The 22,235-nt window shown below is 39.3% G+C and overlaps 1 protein-coding gene across 4 annotated transcripts in view; it reads left to right on the top strand.

Annotated features, from left to right (window-relative positions):
- Positions 1-22,235, top strand: part of ODF2 (outer dense fiber of sperm tails 2) — a 35,103-nt gene that overhangs the window by 11,292 nt on the left and 1,576 nt on the right. For 3 of the 4 annotated variants that reach the window (XM_069069483.1, XM_069069485.1, XM_069069484.1), the window contains exons 12-20: positions 1,141-1,326; positions 2,382-2,491; positions 15,434-15,569; positions 16,814-16,924; positions 17,826-17,930; positions 19,098-19,256; positions 20,321-20,421; positions 21,324-21,486; positions 21,780-21,905. In XM_069069483.1, the coding sequence (XP_068925584.1) occupies positions 1,141-1,326; positions 2,382-2,491; positions 15,434-15,569; positions 16,814-16,924; positions 17,826-17,930; positions 19,098-19,256; positions 20,321-20,421; positions 21,324-21,486; positions 21,780-21,905 (1,197 nt within the window). Of the gene's footprint in view, positions 1-1,140; positions 1,327-2,381; positions 2,492-15,433; positions 15,570-16,813; positions 16,925-17,825; positions 17,931-19,097; positions 19,424-20,320; positions 20,422-21,323; positions 21,487-21,779; positions 21,906-22,235 lie in introns of those variants that run through there. The other variant, XM_069069486.1, reaches the window with a different exon arrangement.

Here is a 22,235-nt window from a genome sequence, read left to right as displayed (position 1 = left end):
GTGCATGTCACTTATCTTCCTTATACCTCAATTTTCTCCTCTGAAAATAAGTAGGTTGCTCTTGTTTGACTTTCATTGTTCCTTCTAGCTCTGAAGTTATCATCCTGTGATTCAGGTTCTGACTGGCTTCCCTTTGTCCACAAATCTAAGGCAACCACTAAATGGACAGTTGTGTCTATAGCAGCTTTGCCTGGCCATTCCCTTGGTGTTTTATCATTAACCTTTCCAACTAGTTGTTGTTCACGTGCTTTTAATTTATGTCCTTTCTGCTTCTAAAATAGACTTGAGGTTAAAAAGTTAAAATCGTTTTTAAAAAATATACACTATGCAGTTTCAAATAAATTTATTCATTAATTCAAGAATCTATGCTTTCTTTAGTGTGTACATCATTTACCAATGTAGTTTACAGCCCTTCTAATACTTAGATGGTCTTTGAAAGTTGTTGTAGCAGAAAAAAATTAATCACTGTGCTAACTTGGTGGTGGTCCTCTAAATTTAGCTGTGCTGATCCTGGTACACCATAAGTACAACCTGGTACTAGGCCCACACTTACAGCTCTCCCAGCTTGGCACAGTCTGCTAAAGCTTACACTCTGCTGGCAGAGTTTTTGAGAACCCAGGTTCCTTCCACATCATGATGAGGAATTGGAGTAGGACTTTAGTGGATGGAGGAACCAAATTAAAATGAAAACAAAGCAGAATCCCAGTAAAAGAAGCAGAAAGTACTTGATATCAGAGTCCTAAGGATAAATTCATTGTAGCAGTTGAGTTTTGAATGTAGCCCTGAGCTTCCTTGCAGGAAAGGCTGAATGAGGAACATGCTGTGCTATATCATTCCTATCTGATAACAGGAATCAAGTCAGTTTTCCCTGACAGGGAATTTTGAGAGGAATTTACCATACCTTAAAGGCTACTGGGTAATACGGTATAGATCATGAAGATGCATAATAGCCTCCCTTCAGAGTTGCTCCCTTCCCTTCCCTCCATCTAGTAGTCCCAGAGCATTTCATAACAATCTGGGAGTCCAAAAGAAACTTAAAGTGTGAATCCCCTTTGGGAATGATAAGCAATTAGTTGTTCCTGCAACAAGAACATTGAGCCTTAGTGCCCATTGAGCGTCATTCTTCATTCCCATCCCCAGAATTTGGAGCGCAGTGGTTCTCAGCATAAGGCTGAAATGGAGGCTATCATGGAGCAGCTGAAGGACCTCAAGCAGAAAGGAGACCGGGACAAAGAAGCCTTGAAGAAAGCTATCCGAGCACAGCAGGAGAGGGCAGAGCGGAGTGAAGAGTATGCTGAACAACTGCATGTCCAGCTTGCGGACAAGGTAACCAAGCCAGGGGAGGGATGACTGAAGATAGCTCACATCCATACCAGTGACACTTTTTCATAGTGACCCTTTAAGGAAGGTAATAGTGACCATTTTACAGATGAGGAAACTCTGACTCTGAGAGGCTAAGTGATGTATGTCTGATGTCACCCAGCAGCCAGTCAGGTTCTGAGCCAACACAGATCTCTTTACTTTGAGACCAGTGCTTTAGCCATAATCCTGCCCACCCTCTCATCTGGGTCTGACCCTGGGGAGGACAGCTTGCTCCCCATTGGTCCTAAGTAGGGCAGTAAGTTGTGTTAGATTGATAGATTGAGTCACATTGGACTTAGGGTGGATAAAGATTGCCTGCCAAGAAGGTAATTGAGGATAGTTTATAAAACAGGAAAAATGTAGGGTAGTGAAAAAAGTACAAAAGTTGAAACTGAGAAGGTGCCTTGGGAAGATTAAAAAGGACACCTGAGGCTTCTGAAATAGTGTTGTCCAATAGAAGGAGCTCCAGGCTTATCAATTTATTCACCTTAGGTTCTTGTCCCAATTTTGTTACTGTCTGTAATGACCCTAAGACTTTGAAAGAAGGGGCTTATAACGGAACCATAACTTCAGCAAATCACTAGACACCTTTGCATCTCAGCTTTCCCCTTTGTAATATGTTTAACTATCCCTGCCCCTTTCCAAGATGGTGATGATAAGAGTGGTCATCAACTTTTGAGCATTTGGTAAGAAAGCTGCATAAATTCCAGTGGTTCAGGATGCTGTGTAAGAAGGGCTCTATAAGCTTAATTATTATTTGTGGTCACTTGCAATTTGGGAGCAATATTTTCTCAGATTTTAGACAGTTTCAGATTTTAGGGTCTAACATCATTGCCCACTTTTTTTTGGTTTTTCAAAATGATGGATTGTAGATGTTGGGCCTGGCCTATAGTTTTACTCTGCTAGATTGACTACGTGAAGGCCCTGTGTGAGAGATCTCTTTTGCCCTCTGACCTTTGTGCCAAGACCAGGATATTTGGGCTGATGAGTCTATTTTGTCCCTCTCCTGGTGTCCCCAGGATCTGTATGTTGCTGAAGCTCTCTCTACCCTGGAATCCTGGAGGAGCCGCTACAACCAGGTGGTGAAAGACAAGGGAGACCTAGAGCTGGAGATCATTGTGTTAAATGAGTAAGGTCTTGGGATGGGGCAGAGGCCTTGGGGGGGGGATGAGCATGGGAAAGTTTTTAGGCATGATTCAAACTTAATCTTCTATTTTCACTGTTACGTATAGGTAGATGACAGTAAAGAAGTCATGAATGGTGGGCTGGGGGAGGGGGATTTTGTGTGGCGTTGTGTGGATTTAAGATGGATTGGTTTGATTAGATTCCTTAGAATGACTCTCTTTGATTCAGATTCCATTTAGTGTCCTACTCCACTAGTTCTGCAAGGCTCAGCCGAGAAACTGGGCTTTTTGATATTCCTTGTTTCTTGGTCCTGACATCATTTTATCTAGCCAAGTAGATGGCAATAGGAACAATAGACACAGCTCATTTGGGCTCGAAAAACTGAGGCATGGGCTAGTAAAATAGCAAGATGGATCACATAGTGCACAGTGGAGAAAGAGAAGTCATGGCCCCATAGTTTCTCTGCAGCTGCCACTTGATCAAAATGTTCTTAATGGGCCTTTGCCTGAGGTGGGAGCATGTGACAGCACCTCTAGGTCCTGTCTCAGGAAGACCCTGAGGGTCTCAGGTTTCTGGATCTGGATGGGCTTTTAGCATGAGAATTGTGCCTGTAGCCAATCAGTTTTCTGGCTTTTGGGGCAAAATGTTGATGTAGAGCGACGTGGAAAGATGAACCTGGTTTTTAGCTGGGATGTGCAATAACTGAGAGTACGTAGGCTAGTATGTCATCTGGCCTGGACAACATTTATATGTTGTTTTGCTTTATTGATGGCAATATTTAATTTTTAAGTTAACATATTTAACTTTTTCTTTGTATTTCCAGTGCTTACCATAGTTCTGACACATGGTAGACTCGTAATAAATGCTTTATTGTTTGGTTAAAAATAAACATACTTACAAACGTTAAGAGTAACTACTCATAATGTAGCCACCTGTCCCTGTCCTTATACTGCTCTGATCACATGTGTGGCTTCATGACTTCATATGGACTTTACTCAGTTTTCACTGTGGGTCTTTGTATTTTTCAATGATTAGATATCAGTCTCTTGTGTTTGTTATATCACAGTCTGTTCAGTCATTCCTTAGCCACCAAGCATTACAGTTAGTTCCAATTTGTTTCTCTTCTAACCTTCATAGCCATTCATTTAGCGAGTATTTATCAAGGACCTCATTAGGCCAGGCACTAGGGATTGGGCACTGCAAATACAAAGACAAAAATGAAACCATCCTGGTACTCAAGGGGTTCATGCTCTATCAGAGGAAATAAACTGTGCATAGGAAATGAACTATGAGAGTAATTTCCTGGGGGTTGGAAGAACTAGCAGTTGAGGGAGGAAGGTGCAGGAGGATTAGCAAAAGCTTTCTTTAAGAAGTAACAGTTGAGCTGAACATTTGAAAGGGAGCTTGTAATTCCCAGAAAAAGAAAGGTGTGACGGAGTGCATTCCACGCATGAGGATGGCCTGTACAAAAGCTTAGAGATGGACAATGGAATGTTGTGTTCAGGGAATGCCAATTCACCTGGATGATAGAGTTTGTGAAGGAAAGGAGATTGTAATGTGCAGTAAACCTATAGAGGGAGGCTGGAGGAGCCAGCCTTGGAATATTGGCACTGGAAGGGTATGATCTGGATCAAGAGCAAAAGTAGAGGAGGTTGCATTTGTAGGGAAAATGGCCTCCTGGTAGAGCCAGGTTTCCATGATTGCATGAAGGAGAAGCATGAAAGGAACTAATGTTGCATAAAGGCTATTTCTTACCTTGTGAAATAGGGGTTCCATAGGGCACAGTGGAATTGGGGAGGGAGTCTAGAGTGGGAGAGAGACATGGGAGAGACGGCACTGACATCAGTAGGAAGGAACAGAGAGTGGCACCCAGCTAAGAGAGCTTATAACTCGGAATGCCAGGGATTTTGAGTGTCACACCCTTTGTAGTAGTTATAGGCCTGTTGATTTGTTTATTCCTTGAGCAAGAGCTGAAGAGTCAGGGGAAGGGAGTGAGGTAGTAGGTGAATTAGCTAATGCAAGGCAGATGCAAACACATGGTAGTCTGCAAAATGGTCGAAGTCCTAAGGTATGGCTGGTTATAAAGGTGGGGAACGGCGAGGCTGTGGTTAAGATTTATTCACCCTCTAATTACTGGCCAAACCAGGTCTGTTCCAGGGTCATTCTAGTATTTCCCCTTAGATGGCATGAGGTTCTAGAAGGTATTTGGTTCTTGACTGGTAACTATTAACAACTTCTTACAAATAGATGTTTTTCTTTTTAAATATTTATTTGGTATATAGTCTTTGCTGTGGAATAACAAGGTCAGTTTCATAGCCCTTGTGACATTTTGCCACATTGCTTTCCAGAAATATTACACCAATTTGTACTGACATCACCAGTGCAATGATAGCTAAAACAGAAATTGAAAATGCAGGTCCTGTGTACGGTAGTTGCAAAAAAATTAAGTATTTGGGTGTCAGTCTACTGAGGAACATAAATGACCTATCCAGAGAGAATGATGACTTTAGTGGCAGAAAAAGAGGGAAGATTTGAAGAAAGATAAAATATCTTATATATGACAGTAATCATATATAAATACATTCACACACACATACACACACACTGCATTGGATATGTTCTCATGATATGGAGGTAACCAGAAGATTCTCAAAAGTTATGTAAGTTAAATTTAAACTCTGGCTAGACCCTTACTAGGCTGAGCTGGAAAAAGCTTTCAGTATGGCTACAGCAATGACTTACCTCTGCTGTCTAAGGAGCTAAGCATAGAGAGACTCATCACCAGAAAGCTGGCTACTATATGACCATTTTAGGGGACCATGACAATCCATGAAATATAAAATGTAAAATAACCCTCTATCCTGCATGGCCCTGTCACCTCTGCAATTATTTTGATGGAGTACTAGATAAGGAAGCAAAGGATGCTAAAAATGTATTTTTAGACCTTCTGCACACATTAATTCTTGCTTCTCTAAATGGGCTGTATGACTGTTGGACAAAAGGTAAGCAGACAGGAACTGAATCTCAGCCATACTGACATTATCACCATAAATGAAACTAGAAAACAGAGAAATTGCCACTAAGTAGAAGGATGGCTTAAATGAAAGAGTAGTTCATAGATTCTTGTCAGAGAGGTGTTGAATAAAAGAGTTGGAAGATGTGAATCACAGAATTTGAGATTTGGAAAGGACCTCAGCAGCCATCTAGTTTAGCCTGTAACTGAAAAGGATCCCATTATAACATTCCTGACAAGCAAGTCATTTTAGTTTCTTAAGACTTCCAGTGAGAGGTAACATCACTTCTTAAGGAAGCTCAATTTTGGATAGCTCTAATTGCAAGAAAATTTTCCCCTAATATCAAATGTACAACCATCCTATTCTGCCCTCTATAGCCAAACAGCACAAGGCTAGTCTCTTCCATGTCACAGTCCTTCAGGTGTTTGAAGACAGCTGTCGGTTCACTCTAGGCTAACCATGCCCAGTTCCTTCAACTAAACATCATTTAACAAGAACTCAAGGCCCTTCAGCTATTCTGATTACCCTCTTCTGGACACATTCTACTTTATGATCTTGAGCAGTAATTACCTCACAGAATAGAGGGAAATGAACCTGCAGAGATCTGGGAGTGAGTCCAAACTAAGCTTAAGGATCAGAGAACATTTATAAGTGAACACTTGGTAGTAGTGTGATAGCAAATAGACATGAAATGAACAAATTTCTGAAAATTTCTTTAGCATCTTATTATCATCAACATAGTAGAATTATCACATTTAGATACCACACCCCTTTAGCTGTTAGATCTTAAAACTGCAGTATGACTGTGGGACACCTGTGTAATGAAATGGGGCAATGATATTTAAGATAATATCTGGGGGAGTGACTCTGGAAACTGACCAAATATACAGAAACACACTCTATGCTATTGTTTAGTCATTTCAGTTGTATTCAACTCTTCATGACCCCATTTGGGGTTTTTTTGGCAATGATATTGGAGTGGTTTGCCATTTACTGAGGAAACTGAGGCAAACAGGGTTAAGTGACCAACTTGCCCAGGATCACATAGCTGGTAAGTGTCTGAGGTCATATTTGAACTCAGGTCATCCTGACTCCAGGCCTGGTGCTGTATCCACTGTGCCACCCACGCTGATATTAATATAGTTTTTTAAGTCTTTGAGGATCAGTTTTGAAAATGTCACGAAAAAAGGAAGATTCCAAAAGAATGGAAAAAATTGACTGTATGATTTCCAAAAAATACTGAGAAGACATCCACACCTGCCAATCCAAATGCACACTTTTTCTTCTCTATAAAATCTTGAGAGTGATATGCATGCATGCATACATGCATGCATTGAGGGAGTCCTTCATTAAAGTGTGAGAAGACAATGGTTAGACCATTTTACAGACTGTTTTCTAGAGCAGACTGTCATCACAAAAATTGATTGGAAGGTAATAGAGAATATACTATTCCTCTGCTTATTTTACTTAAGGAATATGAAATGTTTCGGGCACAAAAAGTACCTGTAGATGCACCTCTCACATTAGATTTTTCACATATATATCAAAATTATAAAACTTAATGACAGATGTAATCACAGACATAACCTTGTTCAAAGATTTACTATCAACATATTCATCAAGGCATCAAATAAGGAGACACGCTTACCACAGCTATAAACCAGTTTCATGGAGGATATCCTACACAAAGTTCAAATAATAGTATTCCCTTCTGACAAAGAAATTCTATAAATAATAGTTTTCTAATAATACTGTAGCAATTACATTAAACACTAGGACGCTATGGGTTCTTCTCAGTGAGATTTGTAATTATTTAAGATATTGGGGGAAAATATATTATCCAGAAACTGAAAGGCAGTTGATAGCTAATCCTTTGAGTTAGCTACCAGGACTTATTTCTTGGGCAGATACTGTAGAGGTCAGTAAACTGGGTCCATATTGAAATAGAGGAGAATGGGCTATACTGCATTTGGGAAATTGAACTGTATTTTTATCTTATTTTTTTAATGTTTTATTCCTTTTTTCTTTAATTCTGTTTTATTTTTAGTTCCAAATTCTTTTCCTTCCTCTTCCCCTTCCCTATGTATTGAGAAGGAAAGAAAATAGAAACCCTTGTAAATATGTATAGAAATGCAAAACAGATTTCTGATTTAATCATGGACATTTTCCCCTTCCCCAAAAGGGAGAAAAAGAATGAAATTCAACAAAATATGCTTCTGTCTACACTTAGTCCATCAGTTCTTTATCTGAAGATGAATAGTATGTTTCATCCTGAATCCTTGGGGCTATGTTTAGTCATTTGGTTGACCCAGAGTTACAAGTTTTTTGAAGTTGATTATCTATACAATATTTCTATTCCTGTGTAAATTGTTCTCCTAATTCTTTTCACTTTACTATATATCAGTTCAAACAATTCTTCCTAAATTTTTCTGAAACCATCTTCTTCATTATTTCTTATAGCACAATAATATTCCATTGCATTCACATACCATAACTGTTTCAGCCATATTCCAACTGATGGGCATTCCCATCTCAATTCCAGTTCTTTGCTACCGTAAAAAAACAAACACACACCAAAAAACCCTGCTATGTTTGTGTGTGTGTGTGTGTGTGTGAATGTATTGTGTATGTTATTTTCCTCTCTTTTTGATGTCTTTGGGATATAGACCTAGTAGTGATATTACTGGATCAAAGAATATGTATAGTTTAATAGTTTTTTGGGCATAGTTCCAAATTGCTTTCCCCCTTAATATAGTATTTTTTTCCAACTACATGTAAAGATAATTTCCAACATTCATTTTTATAAGATTTTGAGTTCCAGTTTTTTTCTCCTTCACTCCCTTTCCTCTTCACTTTCACATCTCCCCTCTCCAAGATGTCAAACAATCTGATATAGGCTATACATATGCAATAATATTAAACATATTTTCTCATGTTGTGAAAGAAGAATCAAAACAAAAGGGAAGAACCATAAGAAAGGAAAAACAAAGACAAGAAAATAGTATGCTTCAATCTGCATTCTGACTCCATAGTTTTTTGTCTGGATGTGGATAACATTTTCCGTCATGAGTCTTTTGGAATTGTCTTAGATTATTGATGAGAAGAGCTAAGTCTATCCAAGTTAGTCATCATACAATATTGCTGTTACTGTGTGCAATGTTCTCCTGGTTCTGCTCACCTTACTCAGCGTCAATTCATTTTAGTCTTTCTAGGTTTTTCTGAAATCTGCCCAACTTGTCATTTCTTATAGCACAATAGTATTCCATTACATTCATATACCACAACTTGTTCAGCCATTCCCTAATTGATGGGCATCCCCTCAACTTGAAGTTCTTTGCCACCACAAAAAGAGCTGCTATAAATATTTTTGAACATGTTGGACCTTTTTCCTTTTTTACGATCTCTTTGGGAAACAGACCTAGTAAAGGTGTTGCTGGATCAAAAGGTATATAGTTTTATAGCTCCTTGGGTATAGTTCCAAATTTCTCTCCAAAATGGTTGGATCAGTTCACAACTCCACCAACAATGTGTAAGTGTTCCAATTTTCCCACATCTTCTCCAGCATTTATCATTTTTCTTTTTTGTCATTTTAACCAATCTGATAGGTGTGAGGTAGTGCCTCAGTGTTGTTTTAATTTGCATTTCTCTTATAATCAGTAGTGATTTAGAGCGTTTTTTTCACATGACTATAGATAGCTTTAATTTCTTTACCTGAAAACTCCCTGTTCATATCCTTTGACCATTTGTCAGTTGGAGAATGACTTGTATGCTTTCCAAATTGCTTTTCAAGAATGGTTGGACTAGTTTACCACTCCATCAACAGTGTATTTTTGGTATAAAACATGAAGTGTTTTCCTTTTCTGTCACATTAGCCAGCCTGATGGGTGTGAGGTGGGTACATCAGAGTTCTTTTAATGTGCTTTTCTCTAATTATTATTTAGAGTACTTTTTCATATGGCTATTGACAAATGGCTATTGGATTTCTTCCTCTGAAAACTGCTTATTCATATCCTTTGACCATTTATCAATTGGGAATGATTGTTATTCTTGTAAGTTTTATTCAGTTCCCTATATAATTTTTTAAATGATACTTTTATCAGAAAAATTTGCTACAAATATTTCCCCACTTTCCTACTTCTAATTTATCTGCATTGATTTTATTTGTGCAAAAGCCTTTTAATTTTATGTAATCAAAATTATCCATTTTAGCTCCTGCAAACCTCTATCTCTTCTTTAATCATGAACCTCTCATCTATCTATAGATTTCACAGTTGTTTTCTTCAATGCTCCACTAATTTACTTACGTTATCACCCTTTATGTCTGAATCATGTACTCTTTTTGAGCTTAATCTTAGTATAAAGTATGACATGCTGGTCTGTGCCTAGTTTCTGCCTGACACCTTTCCAGTTTTCCCAACAGCTTTTGTCAAAAAGTAAATTTTTGATTCGCTAGCTGGTATCTTTGAGTTTATCAAACCTTAGGATTCCTGGTCTTATTTGCTTCTGTTTATTGTGTTACTTAATCTGTTCTACTGATCAGCCTCTCTCTTTTTTACCCAGTACCAAATGATTATAACTTTGTAGTATTTTAATCAAATTAATCAATCAGTAGTTTGAGGTATGGCACAGCTAGTTCCCTTCCCTGGTTGTTATTGGGGGTTTTTTCCACTGATTCCCTTGATATATTATTCTTGATCTTTTGTTTCTCCAGATGAATCTTACAACTTTTTTTTCTAACTCCATAAAGTAATTCTTTGGTAATTTAATTGGAATGGCACTGAATGAGTAAATTAATTTAGGGTAGTACTGTCATTTTTTTATTTGACTGAGCCTACCCATGAACAATTAGTATTTCTTCAATTGTTTAGCACTCTATTTGGTGAAGTATTTCGTTATTATGTTCATATGTGTATGTCTTGGCAAGATAAACTCTCAAGCATTTTATACTGTCTATAATGTTAAATAGAATTTCTTTTTCTCTTCCTGTGGGTTTTGTTCGTTAGATACAGGAATGCTAATGATTTGTGTGGGTTTATTTTATATCCTGTAACATTACTGAAGTTAGTGTTTCAATTAGTTTTTTTTAGAGACTCTCCAGGATTTTCTAATAAACCATCATACCATCTGCAAAAAGTGATAGTTTTGTTTCCTCATCACCTATGTTTATTCCTTCAATTTCTTTTACTATAGCCAGAATTTCTACTATACAATATTGAATAATAGTGGACATTCTTATTTCACTTGCTGTTATTGGAAAAGCTTCTAGCTCATACCCATTATAGATGCTTACTCTTAGTTTTAGATAGATAGTGCTTATCATTTTAAGGAAAGTTGCATTTATTTCTCTGCTTTTTTAATGTTTAAAACTGGAATAGGTGTATTTTGTCAAAAGCTTTTTCTGCATCTAATCACATATTTTGTTGTTGTTTTTGTTATTAATATGGACAGTTATGCTTAAAGTTTTCCTAATGTTGAACTAGTCCTACTTTCCTGATATAAATCCCACCTGGTCATAGTATATGATCTTTGTGATATATTGCTGTAATCTCCTTTCTAGTGCTTTGTTTAAAATTTTTACATCGATATTCATTCGAGGAATATTAGTCTATAGTTTTCTGTTTTGATTCTCCCTGATTTAGGTACCAAGACTTTATTTGTGTCAGAGAAGGAATTTGGGTAGGACTACTTTTCCTATTTTTTCATACAGTTTATGTAGTATTAGAATTAGTTTTTCTTTAAGTATTTGGTAGAATTCATCTGTAAATTCATCTAGTTGTGGAGTTTTTTCCTTAGGGAGTTCATTTATTACTTGTTTAGTTTCTTTTTCTAAAATAGAAATACTTAAGTATTTTATTTTCTGATCTGTTAATCTGAGAAGTTTATATTTTTGTAAATATTCATTTCATTTTGAACAGTACTTTTAATGGTTGTTGAATTGGTGTAATGTAGTAGACAGAGTACTGGACTTGGAGTCAGGATAGGACTAGTTTTGAATCTCATCTCTAACACTGGCTGTTTGATTTTGGACAGATTATTTAACCCTCTAAACCTCAGTTTCCTCATCTGTAAAATGGAGAATACTATCTGTAGTACTTAAGGGGGTTGTAAGAATCCAACAAAAATAATATATGTCAAACACTTCACAAACCTTAAAACATTATATATTAGTTCAGGCTTCTCTCTACTTTGAAAGTCTACCTCTCTAAACATTTTCCCTGTAATGCAGGTTGTGAATCACAGAATGCTATAACAACATAAAAATTCCATCTGCAATTAACCCATTAGATAATGGAAAGATAAACAAGATACACACAGGTTGTAGTATATTACCATGCTGATTTGCATATGAGAACTGACATCCCTGACTTCATCAGGGACACGTATGATCAGAAAAGAACAGTTATATGGCAAGAGTGAGGGACAGCTTGAATATAGTTCTGGTATCCACAAAACAGTAGAAGAATGAGAAGAAGGTTTCTGTGTATATTAACTGACATCTTTGTGGAAGATTTCTGGAAGGACATGAACAAGAATCATATAAGATGAAAAAGGCATAGATTTTTCAAAATTTGTTAAAATGCCTATATCCTTTTGACTCAGATCTCACTGGTAGGCATGATAGGCACTGGTAGAAAAAATCAAGCCCCATATACACCAAAGTATTTATAGCAGTAGTTTGCTATGGAGACCCACCTGTTCTTTCTCTTCATCTTCCTGCTCAGGGGTTACTTCACAATCTTGAATCCCCGGTTGATCACTTCAACTATATACTATCTTCTCCCTTTTCTATCAATGCCCATTGCTTGCAAAACTCATGCCCTTAGGGTCCAAATTTATTTTATCTCAGTGAAGGCCTACCTTACTGCTACATAGCAATCCTTTTTTTCTTCCTTCTTTTTGGTTGATTTTCTATCACATTCCTTGCAATGGTTATTACAAATCTTTTCTTCTCAAACTTCCTTAAAAACATCTTCCTATTCTAGACTTCTCCTTTTCAGGAAAAAAAAAAAGAGTATATTATTTATGAGCCCCCTCTTCTCTCCTACTTCCTAACCCTTCTCTCTCATTTCTCATTCTCTCATTTGATCCAATTTGAGAAAGAAGTGGACATCCTCCCTTCCTCTCATTCAGATATTACCCTGTTGATCTTTAATCGTCAATCTTTCTTTTGCTCCTCCCTTGTTGCCTACAAACTCACCCAAGTGAATTCCATCCTTAAAAAAACCCTTCATTTTAACCTTGCTATCTCTTCAAGTTATTTTTTTTGCCCTTTTATAGCCAAACTTCTAAAAAGAACTATCTATATGCATTTCCTCCATTTCTTTACATCCCTCTTCAGTCCTCAACCCTTATAAATATGATTTTACTGAAAGTGCCCTCTTAAGGTTACCTACATTCTCTTACCTTCTCACTCAACTGAGCTTTCCTCAGTCCTCATTCTTCTTGACTTTTCTACAGCATTTGACACTGTTGATCACCATCTACTTGTTCTGAATCAATGAATTTTGCGCCGAACACTCTTTTCTTAGTGATCTCAGCTCCCATGGGTTTAATTATCATCTCATTACAGGATTGCTCTCCAAACTCTACATATCAAACCCTAACCTTTCCTAAACTCTATCCCTGAATTATTAGTTGCCTGATGGATATATCCACCTGTGCCCGTACCATTGGTATCTGAATTAATATGCCCCCAGAACTCATTGTTTTTCTTCCCCCAATAAAACTCTCTAATTTCACCTTTTCTAATCTTTGCCTTTGGGGGGGGCGGGGCGGGGTAGAGAATGCCACTATCCTTCTAGTCACCTGGTATATAACTTTTGTATTCTTGATTATACTTTCTCCTTCATCCTTCCATATCTTATTAGTTAAGAAGTCTTGCTGATTCTACCTTTATAACATTTCTCACATCTGTCACCTTCTCAGTTAGACTATTGGAATATATTTGTACCTGGTCTTGCTTGTTTTAGCATGCCCCCTCCCCCTCCCCCCACCCAATCCATCTTGCATATAGTTATTCTAGTAGTATCCCTCAGACACAGGTCTGACCATGTTATTCTTCTGCTCAAAAATTGTCAGTGGCTTGTACTGACTCTGGGATCTCCTCAGCCAATTTAAATCTTTCTACAATCAGGGATACCTTTCCAAACTTATTTCACATTGCTCCCACATCATTCATAGATTTTGCCTTCCAGGCAAATAGACTTACTTGGTATTCCCCACATCCACCATTCTTTCCCTGTTTCTATAGCTTTGCACGGGCTGGTGCACTTAATTTAGAATGCACTCCCTACTTTCTTCCCAATCATAAAGTAATCACTAGCTTCTTGTAAAGTTCCGCTCAGTTACTATTTCCTACAAGACTTTCCTGATCTCCACCTCCCCTCTAGCACTTAGGAGTTTTATTTTGGATTTGTTTGAGTTTATGTTTTATTTCCCCAGTACACTGTAAGCTCCCTAAGAGCAGGCAGTTTCATTTTTGTCCTTATATCCGCATCACTGAACACAGTGCTGGCTAGTAGGCACTTAATAGGTATTTATTGACTTGAATATCTGAGCTTTTCTTTTTTCTTTCTCTTTGAATTTTCAAGTTAGAATCACCTTATCTCAAAATAGGACTATAATGATCTCTTCCTTAACAACATTTTCCCCTTATTAACTTTTCTTGCCTTGTAATAAATATTAGCCATTACCAATGTTGGAATAGATGGATTAAGAGAGGATAAGTAATTTCTTTTTAATAGGAATGCTTATATATCTTCACTGAAGATAATATTGGTTCCTGGTTTTGAGTAAATAATTTTTTATCAATTCAAGAATAACAAATATTCTTTGTTCAGGATTTTGTGGTGGTGTTTAGTTTTTTTTTTAATATCATGAGTTAATTAAAATTTGTTGTATTCCTTCTTAGCATCAAACCAGTAGATGATCCTGTTTTTATTAGTTTTTTCTGCCAGTATGAATTGTTTTTTCTTATATTACCTTTTGTATTCCTCACATCAATCTTACCTGGATGTGGTGAATAATTATTTTAATGCATTGTTATATGTTATTTAATCTGAGGTAGTATGACTTCTGATGATTTTGTTTGGACTAAGGACTAGGTGGTTCAGGTCTAAGGTTTACTTTGGTAAAAGTAAGCCCTAAAGGACTCTCTCTGGAATCTGGAAGGCAGTCTTTTTTTTTTTTTAAGCAGTTGGGGTTAAGTAACTTGCTCAGGGTTACACGGCCAGTTATTTTGTGTGGATGCCAAGTATCTGAGGCCGGAGCCAATCTCGGGTCTCCCGATGCTGGGGCTGGCGCTCTTACTCACTGTGCCACCTGGCTGCCCCTGGAAGGCAGTCTTAATAGAATCTGAGCAGTATTTGACTAGGTGACAGGTGCTTCCTGAAATTACAGTGATATAGATTGTCATTCTAGACCAGCAGAGGTTTGGTTTTGGTTAAAATGGATTGGTTCCCCTCCCCCAGAAGGGAATCTACCCCAGCCTTTTGGTTGCCCGATTTCTTGTCTGGTTGATTACAAAACCCAGTGTGTGGTACGTAGCAACCTACTCCCTACATCTCATCAGCATTTTTAGTGGGGTAGAAGTGTGTATGTGTTGGGGGAAATTATTGTATAACATGCACTCCTCCCCAATACCACTCTTAACTCTTGACTTGACCAGGCCCTAGGTTTCAGCAGTTTCTCTCTTATGTCCTCCCTGACCCCTCTCCTCCCCAGTGTATCCATCAGTATATCAGCTTCATTTGAGAAGTTGAGTTAGTTCCTCACCCATAGATTGAGGAGACTACCATTCTAGAATTATTAGCCTTTGGCATGCTAAGTGCCAGGGGTTGTGGATCATAAGGAACTACTTCATTCCAAAATATTTTGGTTCTTTGAAATCTGATGTTTGCTGTTTTCTCATCTTTCTTTTTCTTTTACACCAGCCGAGTGACAGATCTAGTATCACAGCAGCATGCCTTGGAGGAAAAGATGCGAGAAGACCGGGATAATCTGGTGGAAAGATTACACCGACAGACAGCAGAATATTCTGCATTCAAACTTGAGAATGAGAGGCTAAAGGTCAGCCAAGCACCCTTGAACCATAAAACTAGTATTTTCAGAAAATCAACTACCATCTGTGGCCAGAGTGTGGGAAAAGAGATATTGTAGCTTATTGAGGCAACTTTGGGTATGCCATTCCCCTTTGGCAACTAGATTGGAGTTATGTATCCCTACCCAAGAGCTTCCTGTATGTTTTGAGGGGTATGATGTTAGGTATTGCTGCCCAAGGGCTTCCTCTATGTTCTGAGGGGTATGAAATGAGATTGAAATGGACGAATGGGACTTTAATTCTATGTCCCAATTTCAAGATCTAGAGGTTTTTTATTGTCTTCTTGATAACATGTTCCTAAACACCATCCCAAGAGACAGATTAATTACTCAAACAAGATTCTTCTCCTCCCCTCCACCCATGCCCACACTACACACAGCCTAGAGGGGGGTAGTACTCTCTGGGGTTGGGACAACCTACAGAGTTCTATGTTGGCCAGGAGGAAAAAAACAGGCCAGAAATCTAGAACCTTGCATTCTATTTCACAGGGACTTTGAGCAGATCATTTCAATTTTCAGAGTTTTATTTTCCCCATTTATAAATAAGGGAAGAGGTGAGGAGGATAGTTATCTCTTAGCAACAGAGATATAAGTCTGAATGAGGTCAGCCTTTTAGAATTAAGAATGGTGTACTTGGGGCGGCCAGGTAGCCCAGCGAGTAAGAGCACCCGCTCCAGTGTTGAGAACACCTGGAGATCGAATCCCGGGCTCAGACACTTAGCACCCACCCAGAAACACCTGGCCGTGTAACCTTGAGCAAGTTACTTAACCCCAATTGCTTAGGGGTGGCCAGGTGGCTCAGCGAGTAAGAGCATTGGCTCCAGTGTCGGGATGACCTGGATCAAATCCGGGCTCAGATACTGAGCACCACACCCAGAAATAATAACTGGCCGTGTAACCTTGAGCAAGCTACTTAACCCCAATTGCTTAAAAAAAAAAAAGAATGGTGTACTTTTCAAAAGCACTAATTTATATTTCCTTTCATTTCCAGAGGAAGGGGGTTGGAAAGGCTAATTTCTTAAAGGGGGGTAGGAAATAAGGCTGGTAAAATTTGAAGAGTGATATTTCTGTCTTTGTGGCTTCTCTGAGGAAATGTTTTTCCCTTGTTGAACAAAGAGATGTCTTTCACCACATCTTATTGCATTAGTCCAAAATTAATGCCATAGTGGTTTGGTCAAAGCCAAGCTCTCTATATTGTTAATATCCCTCTACAGGCTAGTATCACCCCTGTGGAAGACAGGTTAAGTCAAGCCCAAATTGAGGTGCAACAGCTGAAGGTGTCAGTCAAGAACTACGAAGGGATGATAGACAACTACAAGAGTCAGGTACTTTTCTAATTTGAGCTTTTGGCATCACCACTCCACTTCATTCTTGTCTATTTTCTTACCTGCTTTAAGTTTTCCCACTCTAAGGGGCAGCTAGGTGGCGCAGTGAGTAAAGCGCTGGCCACAGAGTCAGAAGCACCCGAGTTCGGTTCCGGCCCTCAGACACTTAACACCCACACAAAAAAAACTAGCCGTGTAACCTTGGGCAAGTTACTTAACCCCAATTGCCCTCCAAAGGGCAAAAAAAAAAAGTTTTCCTACTCTGAAACCCCTTACTTTCTTTTTTAATTATTATTATTTTTTTTATTTTAAAACTTTGAATTCCAGATTCATTCCCTTCCTCCCTTGTCACCCACCCTTATTGGGAAGATAAGCAGTTCAGTATAGGTTGTACATGTGTAGATAATGCAAAACATTAACATAGTAGATATATTGTAAAAGACTGACTATATTTCCTTCCCTCCTATCCCACCTCCCACTTGTTCTATTCTCTACTTTGAATCCTGTACCTTTTCAAAAGTGGGTGCTTCCAACTTCCCTCCCCCCCCCCAGCCTGCCCTCCCTTCCATCATCCCCCCTCTCATCCCCTTCACCCCTACTTTCCTGTAGGGTGAGATACCCTATTTAGTATGTATTTCATTCCCTCCCCAAGCCAAATTCAATGAGAATAAGATTGACCCATTCCCTTTTGCCTTCCTATTCTTCCCCTCCATTGTAACCATTTTCCCTTGCCTCTTCTATATAAGATAGTTTACCCCATTCTGTCTCTCCCCATCTCCTCTCATTATATTCCTCTCTCACCTCTTAATGAAACCCCTTACTTTCAACAATTGAGTGAGAAGTTGTCTCTCAGAAAATTTGGTCTGCTATCAGAAACTCTAATTGCCCTCTCTGTCCCTAGGTGATGAAGACCCGGATGGAAGCTGATGAGGTAGCCACTCAACTGGAACGCTGCGACAAAGAAAACAAGATCCTCAAAGATGAAATGAACAAAGAAATTGAATCGGTAATTGTTCATGTCTACACAAACTTCCCCTATCCCCTTTCTCAATCAAGCAGGTAACTGGGCCACTTCCTATATTTTGAAATAGGAAAGGAAAAGTGGTCTTCTGAAAAGCTAGTACCTTTCTTTTTCCCTTTTCCTTTCCTTTTCTTTGCCTTCTACCTCTGCCCTTCTTTCTCTCCCCTCTTTCACTTAAAACAAATTGAAACTGGAGCAGCTAGGTGGCCCAGTGAATAGAGCACCAGCCCTAGAGTCAGGAGGACCTGAGTTCAAATGTGATCTCAGACACTTAACACTTACTAGCTGTGTGACCTTGGGCAAGTCACTTGACCCCAATTGCTCTGCCTTCCCCCCTCCAAAAAAAAAAAAGATAAGAAAATTGAAGCTAAAAGCCTTCAAAGACAGTAATTTTAAGGGAACAAATGAATAGAACTCCCAGATACCTGCTTGGCTTAGGTGGTGTTATGGTCCTAGTTGCTAATCACCCTCTTCCGCACCCCCCAAAAACCTGCAGCAACACACAAAAAGTTCTTCAGTCATTTTGGTCATGACTGACTCTTTGTGACCCCATTTAGGGTTTTCTTGTCAAAGACACTGGAACAGCTTGCCATTTTCTTTTTCAGGTCATTTTATAGATGAAGAAACTGAGGCAAACTCTGGGTTAAGTGACTTGTCCAGGATCAGACAGCTAATAAGTATCTGAGGCCAGATTTAAACTCAGATCTTTCTTACTCCAGACCTGGCCCTCTATCCTGAACACATGAAAAACAAACCTAGATTTACCTAATTCAGAGAAAAGTGCCTGGAGTTTGGGGCTGGTCTATTATTATGGAGAAGTATTTTATACTACTTTGTTGGACATCCTAAGATCCATGTAGCACCTCATGACTAGAAGATGGGATGGGTCATCCAGAATGGAATTCTCCGTAACTTAATGGCTGGTGGAAAGATCTATCCTAGAGGAAGTTGGATATTTTACAGGGATTGACTCTGGGGGAAGTTGGACATAGGATGCAAAATGGAGTGATAGTGCCTTTCCAATTTCTAGAATCCCTTATTATTAAGAGATTTACATGGCAAGCTTGCTGGATAACTTTGCTAAGAGGTTAGAAGAGGTTAAGAAATGCGAGCTGGTCTTTACAAAAAGATATCTTTCTTTCTCTTTTTAAGGCTCGTAAGCAGTTCCAGGCTCAGCTGACTGACCTTCAACAACTGCCTGAGATCCTCAAAATTACTGAGGCTAAGCTGGCCGAATGTCAGGATCAGCTACAAGGCTATGAGAGGAAAAATGTGGACCTAACAGCTATCATAGCAGATCTGCGCACCCGGGTAAGGGACTGGCAGAAAGGGTCTCACGACCTGACCCGAACAGCCAGCCGGATACCAAGATGAGACGCACACCCCCAAAGGAAGATCACTTCCTTTTCTTTGGCTGCCGCTTTTCGAAACGAATTAATTCTCATCAACACTGTGAAATAAAAGTCTGGTGTGCCAAATGTTATTGTGTTTGCAAATAGTGATTCTAGTGATAGGAGGCGTCACTTTTGAGCTTCTTCTATCAGTTCTGATGGCTGGATCTTCTCTTCTTCCACAGCCTTCATATTGGTCTGAGATTTAGCTTACCTCTTACACTTTGAGTCCTTTCATTGTCCTCAAATCAAGCAATCCACAGGGCCTGGGCATCAGACATTGTGGCACTGAATGCTTATCTAGCTTCTCTTCCTACTTCATCTGCTCTCCCTTTCATTCTTTTGTTTGCAGTTATTGTATCTGACATTCTCTTCTGATGCAGTCATGCATGATGTCTCCAATTTTGCATGTTGATAACTTATTTTTCTTACTTTAGAACAAATATAGTGATCTTGGGCAGGTCCCTTACCCCCTCTAAATTCATATTTCCTTATCTTGAAAATGAGGGTGTGGGATTCGGTGATCTGTAAGATCCCTTCCACCTCTTATAGTCAAGGTAAAGATTCCAAACATGGTTATCTGTAGGCTAGTTTGAGTTTATTTGAGTATTAATATCCTATGTGTGTCGTGACAACCCGGTTATACTTTTGACTTAAGGGTTTTATTTTGGATTTTTAGATTTTGGAGAAGCCTTGGCTTCTCCTGGTCAAGAAAGCATAATTATATTTTCCTAGGAGCGGATGTTTCTTCTTTTGGGAAAATGGTGGGGAAGCCTTCATTCTTATTAGAGCTAAACTTCTTCAAGTCCTGCATGGGCAGGGAAGGTATGACTTTGCAATGGATGCTGAAGGTGACAGTCAACCTTGCCATGGAATACCATCTATAGATGTACCATCCATATGGATGCCAGCTTCCTAGGAGAAGGGAGGACAGGATAACGTATCACCTTCTGTGTAAAATGGCCTATTTTCCTGTCATTTTAGATCGAACACCAGGGGGAGAAGCTGGAGGTGGTGAGAGAGAGACATCAATATTCTCAGGAGGAAAACAAACAGCTAAGCCTGAAGGTGGAAGAACTTGAGAGGTTAGAGTCACAGTGTCCTATTTCTGTCCTCATCCTTTTTCTAGGACCTGAACTCTTCAGTTTCCACTTTATGCTTACCCACTGAAGAGTTTGGGTGACTGACCCAAGGCCCTGGAATGATGGTGGTGGGCTAACTTCAGAGGGAGGAGCAAACAGAAACTCTTTAGGAAAAGTTGCTTCCATTTCACCTGTAACCATCCATACAGTCAAAGTACAACTTCTCTGCAGACCTCTCAGCCTTGGAACACCCAAGAACCAAGATACAGACACTTCCAGTAGATTGAAAGCTTAACCCAGTCCCTGGAAAAAGGCATATTTCATTTAGGCAGGGGGCCTGCTTTAAATGGGACGATTGGTACATGGTGGTGGTGTGTATTTTCTCCTCCTTCTATTCTCTGATCTCTGTCTGCCCATCCCATGATTTACCTAAACAATCACCTTGAGTCTTCCCTTGTTTGATATGGCCCTTTTTTTAAGCTCCCTTAACCCATGACTCCTATCAGTGGAAGGTAGCTTTCACTATGACTGCCAGATTGAACAGAGGGAGCATAGCCCCCACCTCACTGTGGATAGTAGAAAAGGCAGGCCACACCCATCAGATCTGTTCTGGTGGTACAGTTCTGTTAGAGCTTTTGGCATCTCTGAGGCTCATCTATTATGATTTATTTATTTATGTATTTCCCCGCTTTGCCTCAACCTATCCCCCTCCCTCCTTTTGATCTTTCAATTAATTTGTTTATTTCATATGCCATTTCCTTTGGGACTCTGATTCTCTGGTAACAGGATGAGATTATTTAGATTTGAGTGCCACTCTGGGGTGGTAGACAGTTCTCACAGTGCCCGATGGAGATGAATGATGGGAGAAGAGGATGGAAGAATCTTAATTTAGTGCTTTTATACAGGAAACTTGAGGGAACTAGTGCCCAGAACATTGAGTTCCTCCAGGTGATTGCAAAGAGAGAGGAGGCAATCCATCAATCCCAGCTTCGGTTGGAGGAGAAAACCCAGGAATGTAGTTCTCTAGCACGACAGCTGGAAAATGCCATTGAAGATGCCAAGAGACAGGTCAGTTGTACCAGCCCAGTTCTGGCCTGGCTTTCCCATAGCCCTTTTGTTGTGACATGGGGTAGAGGAGGCTTGGCAGAGGTTTGCTTTCCCCTCTATTACCTTTTCTTGCCCCCTCTGCCTTGTTAGTAGCACTAAACTTTTGGGAAAATGGAGGCCCCCCCTCCCAGTATAAGGTAAAGTATCAATGGTATCCCATCAAGGGAGAAGACCATCACACAATCTATTTTGTGAAAGTGGTGGCTGCTAAGTTTTGGGAAAGCAACACACACAGCTTTGGGCCCTTTTTCCAGGTGGAACAAACAAGGGAGCGTGCGGTTTCCAAGGAACGAACAGCCCAGAACAAAATCTTGGATCTGGAAACGCAGCTGAGTCGGACCAAAACAGAGCTCAACCAGCTACGACGGAGCCGAGATGATGTGAGTTAAGCTGGGGGGTGAGGAGAATAAGCAGAGTAGAAAGCAGAGGCCGAATTTGGTGCTGGGTGATGGCTAGAATTCCTCATCCATCCTCAAAACCAAAGGACTGAAGGTATTAGGTAATGATGTCCTGGCAAGTAAGGTCTTACTGAGATGAAAGAAAGTTCTAAAATTTTCAGGTTCCCAAAAAAATTGATAGGAAAAGTCATTATTATAAGTATGTGTGAATCATTTATGACTACTCTTTATACAGTCCCAACAGATTAAATATTTGTTATAGCATAGAACAAGTTTCTTAATCTTGGACAAGTAAATTGTAGGTTCCTTAGG

Source organism: Petaurus breviceps, unplaced genomic scaffold (assembly GCF_028583685.1).
Source record: "Petaurus breviceps papuanus isolate PSGF00001 unplaced genomic scaffold, PetGlider_PUasm1.0 90779, whole genome shotgun sequence".
NCBI lineage: Eukaryota > Metazoa > Chordata > Mammalia > Diprotodontia > Petauridae > Petaurus > Petaurus breviceps.
The sequence above is the reverse complement of the archived record's forward strand: the minus strand, read 5'-3'. Positions and strand labels throughout refer to the sequence as shown.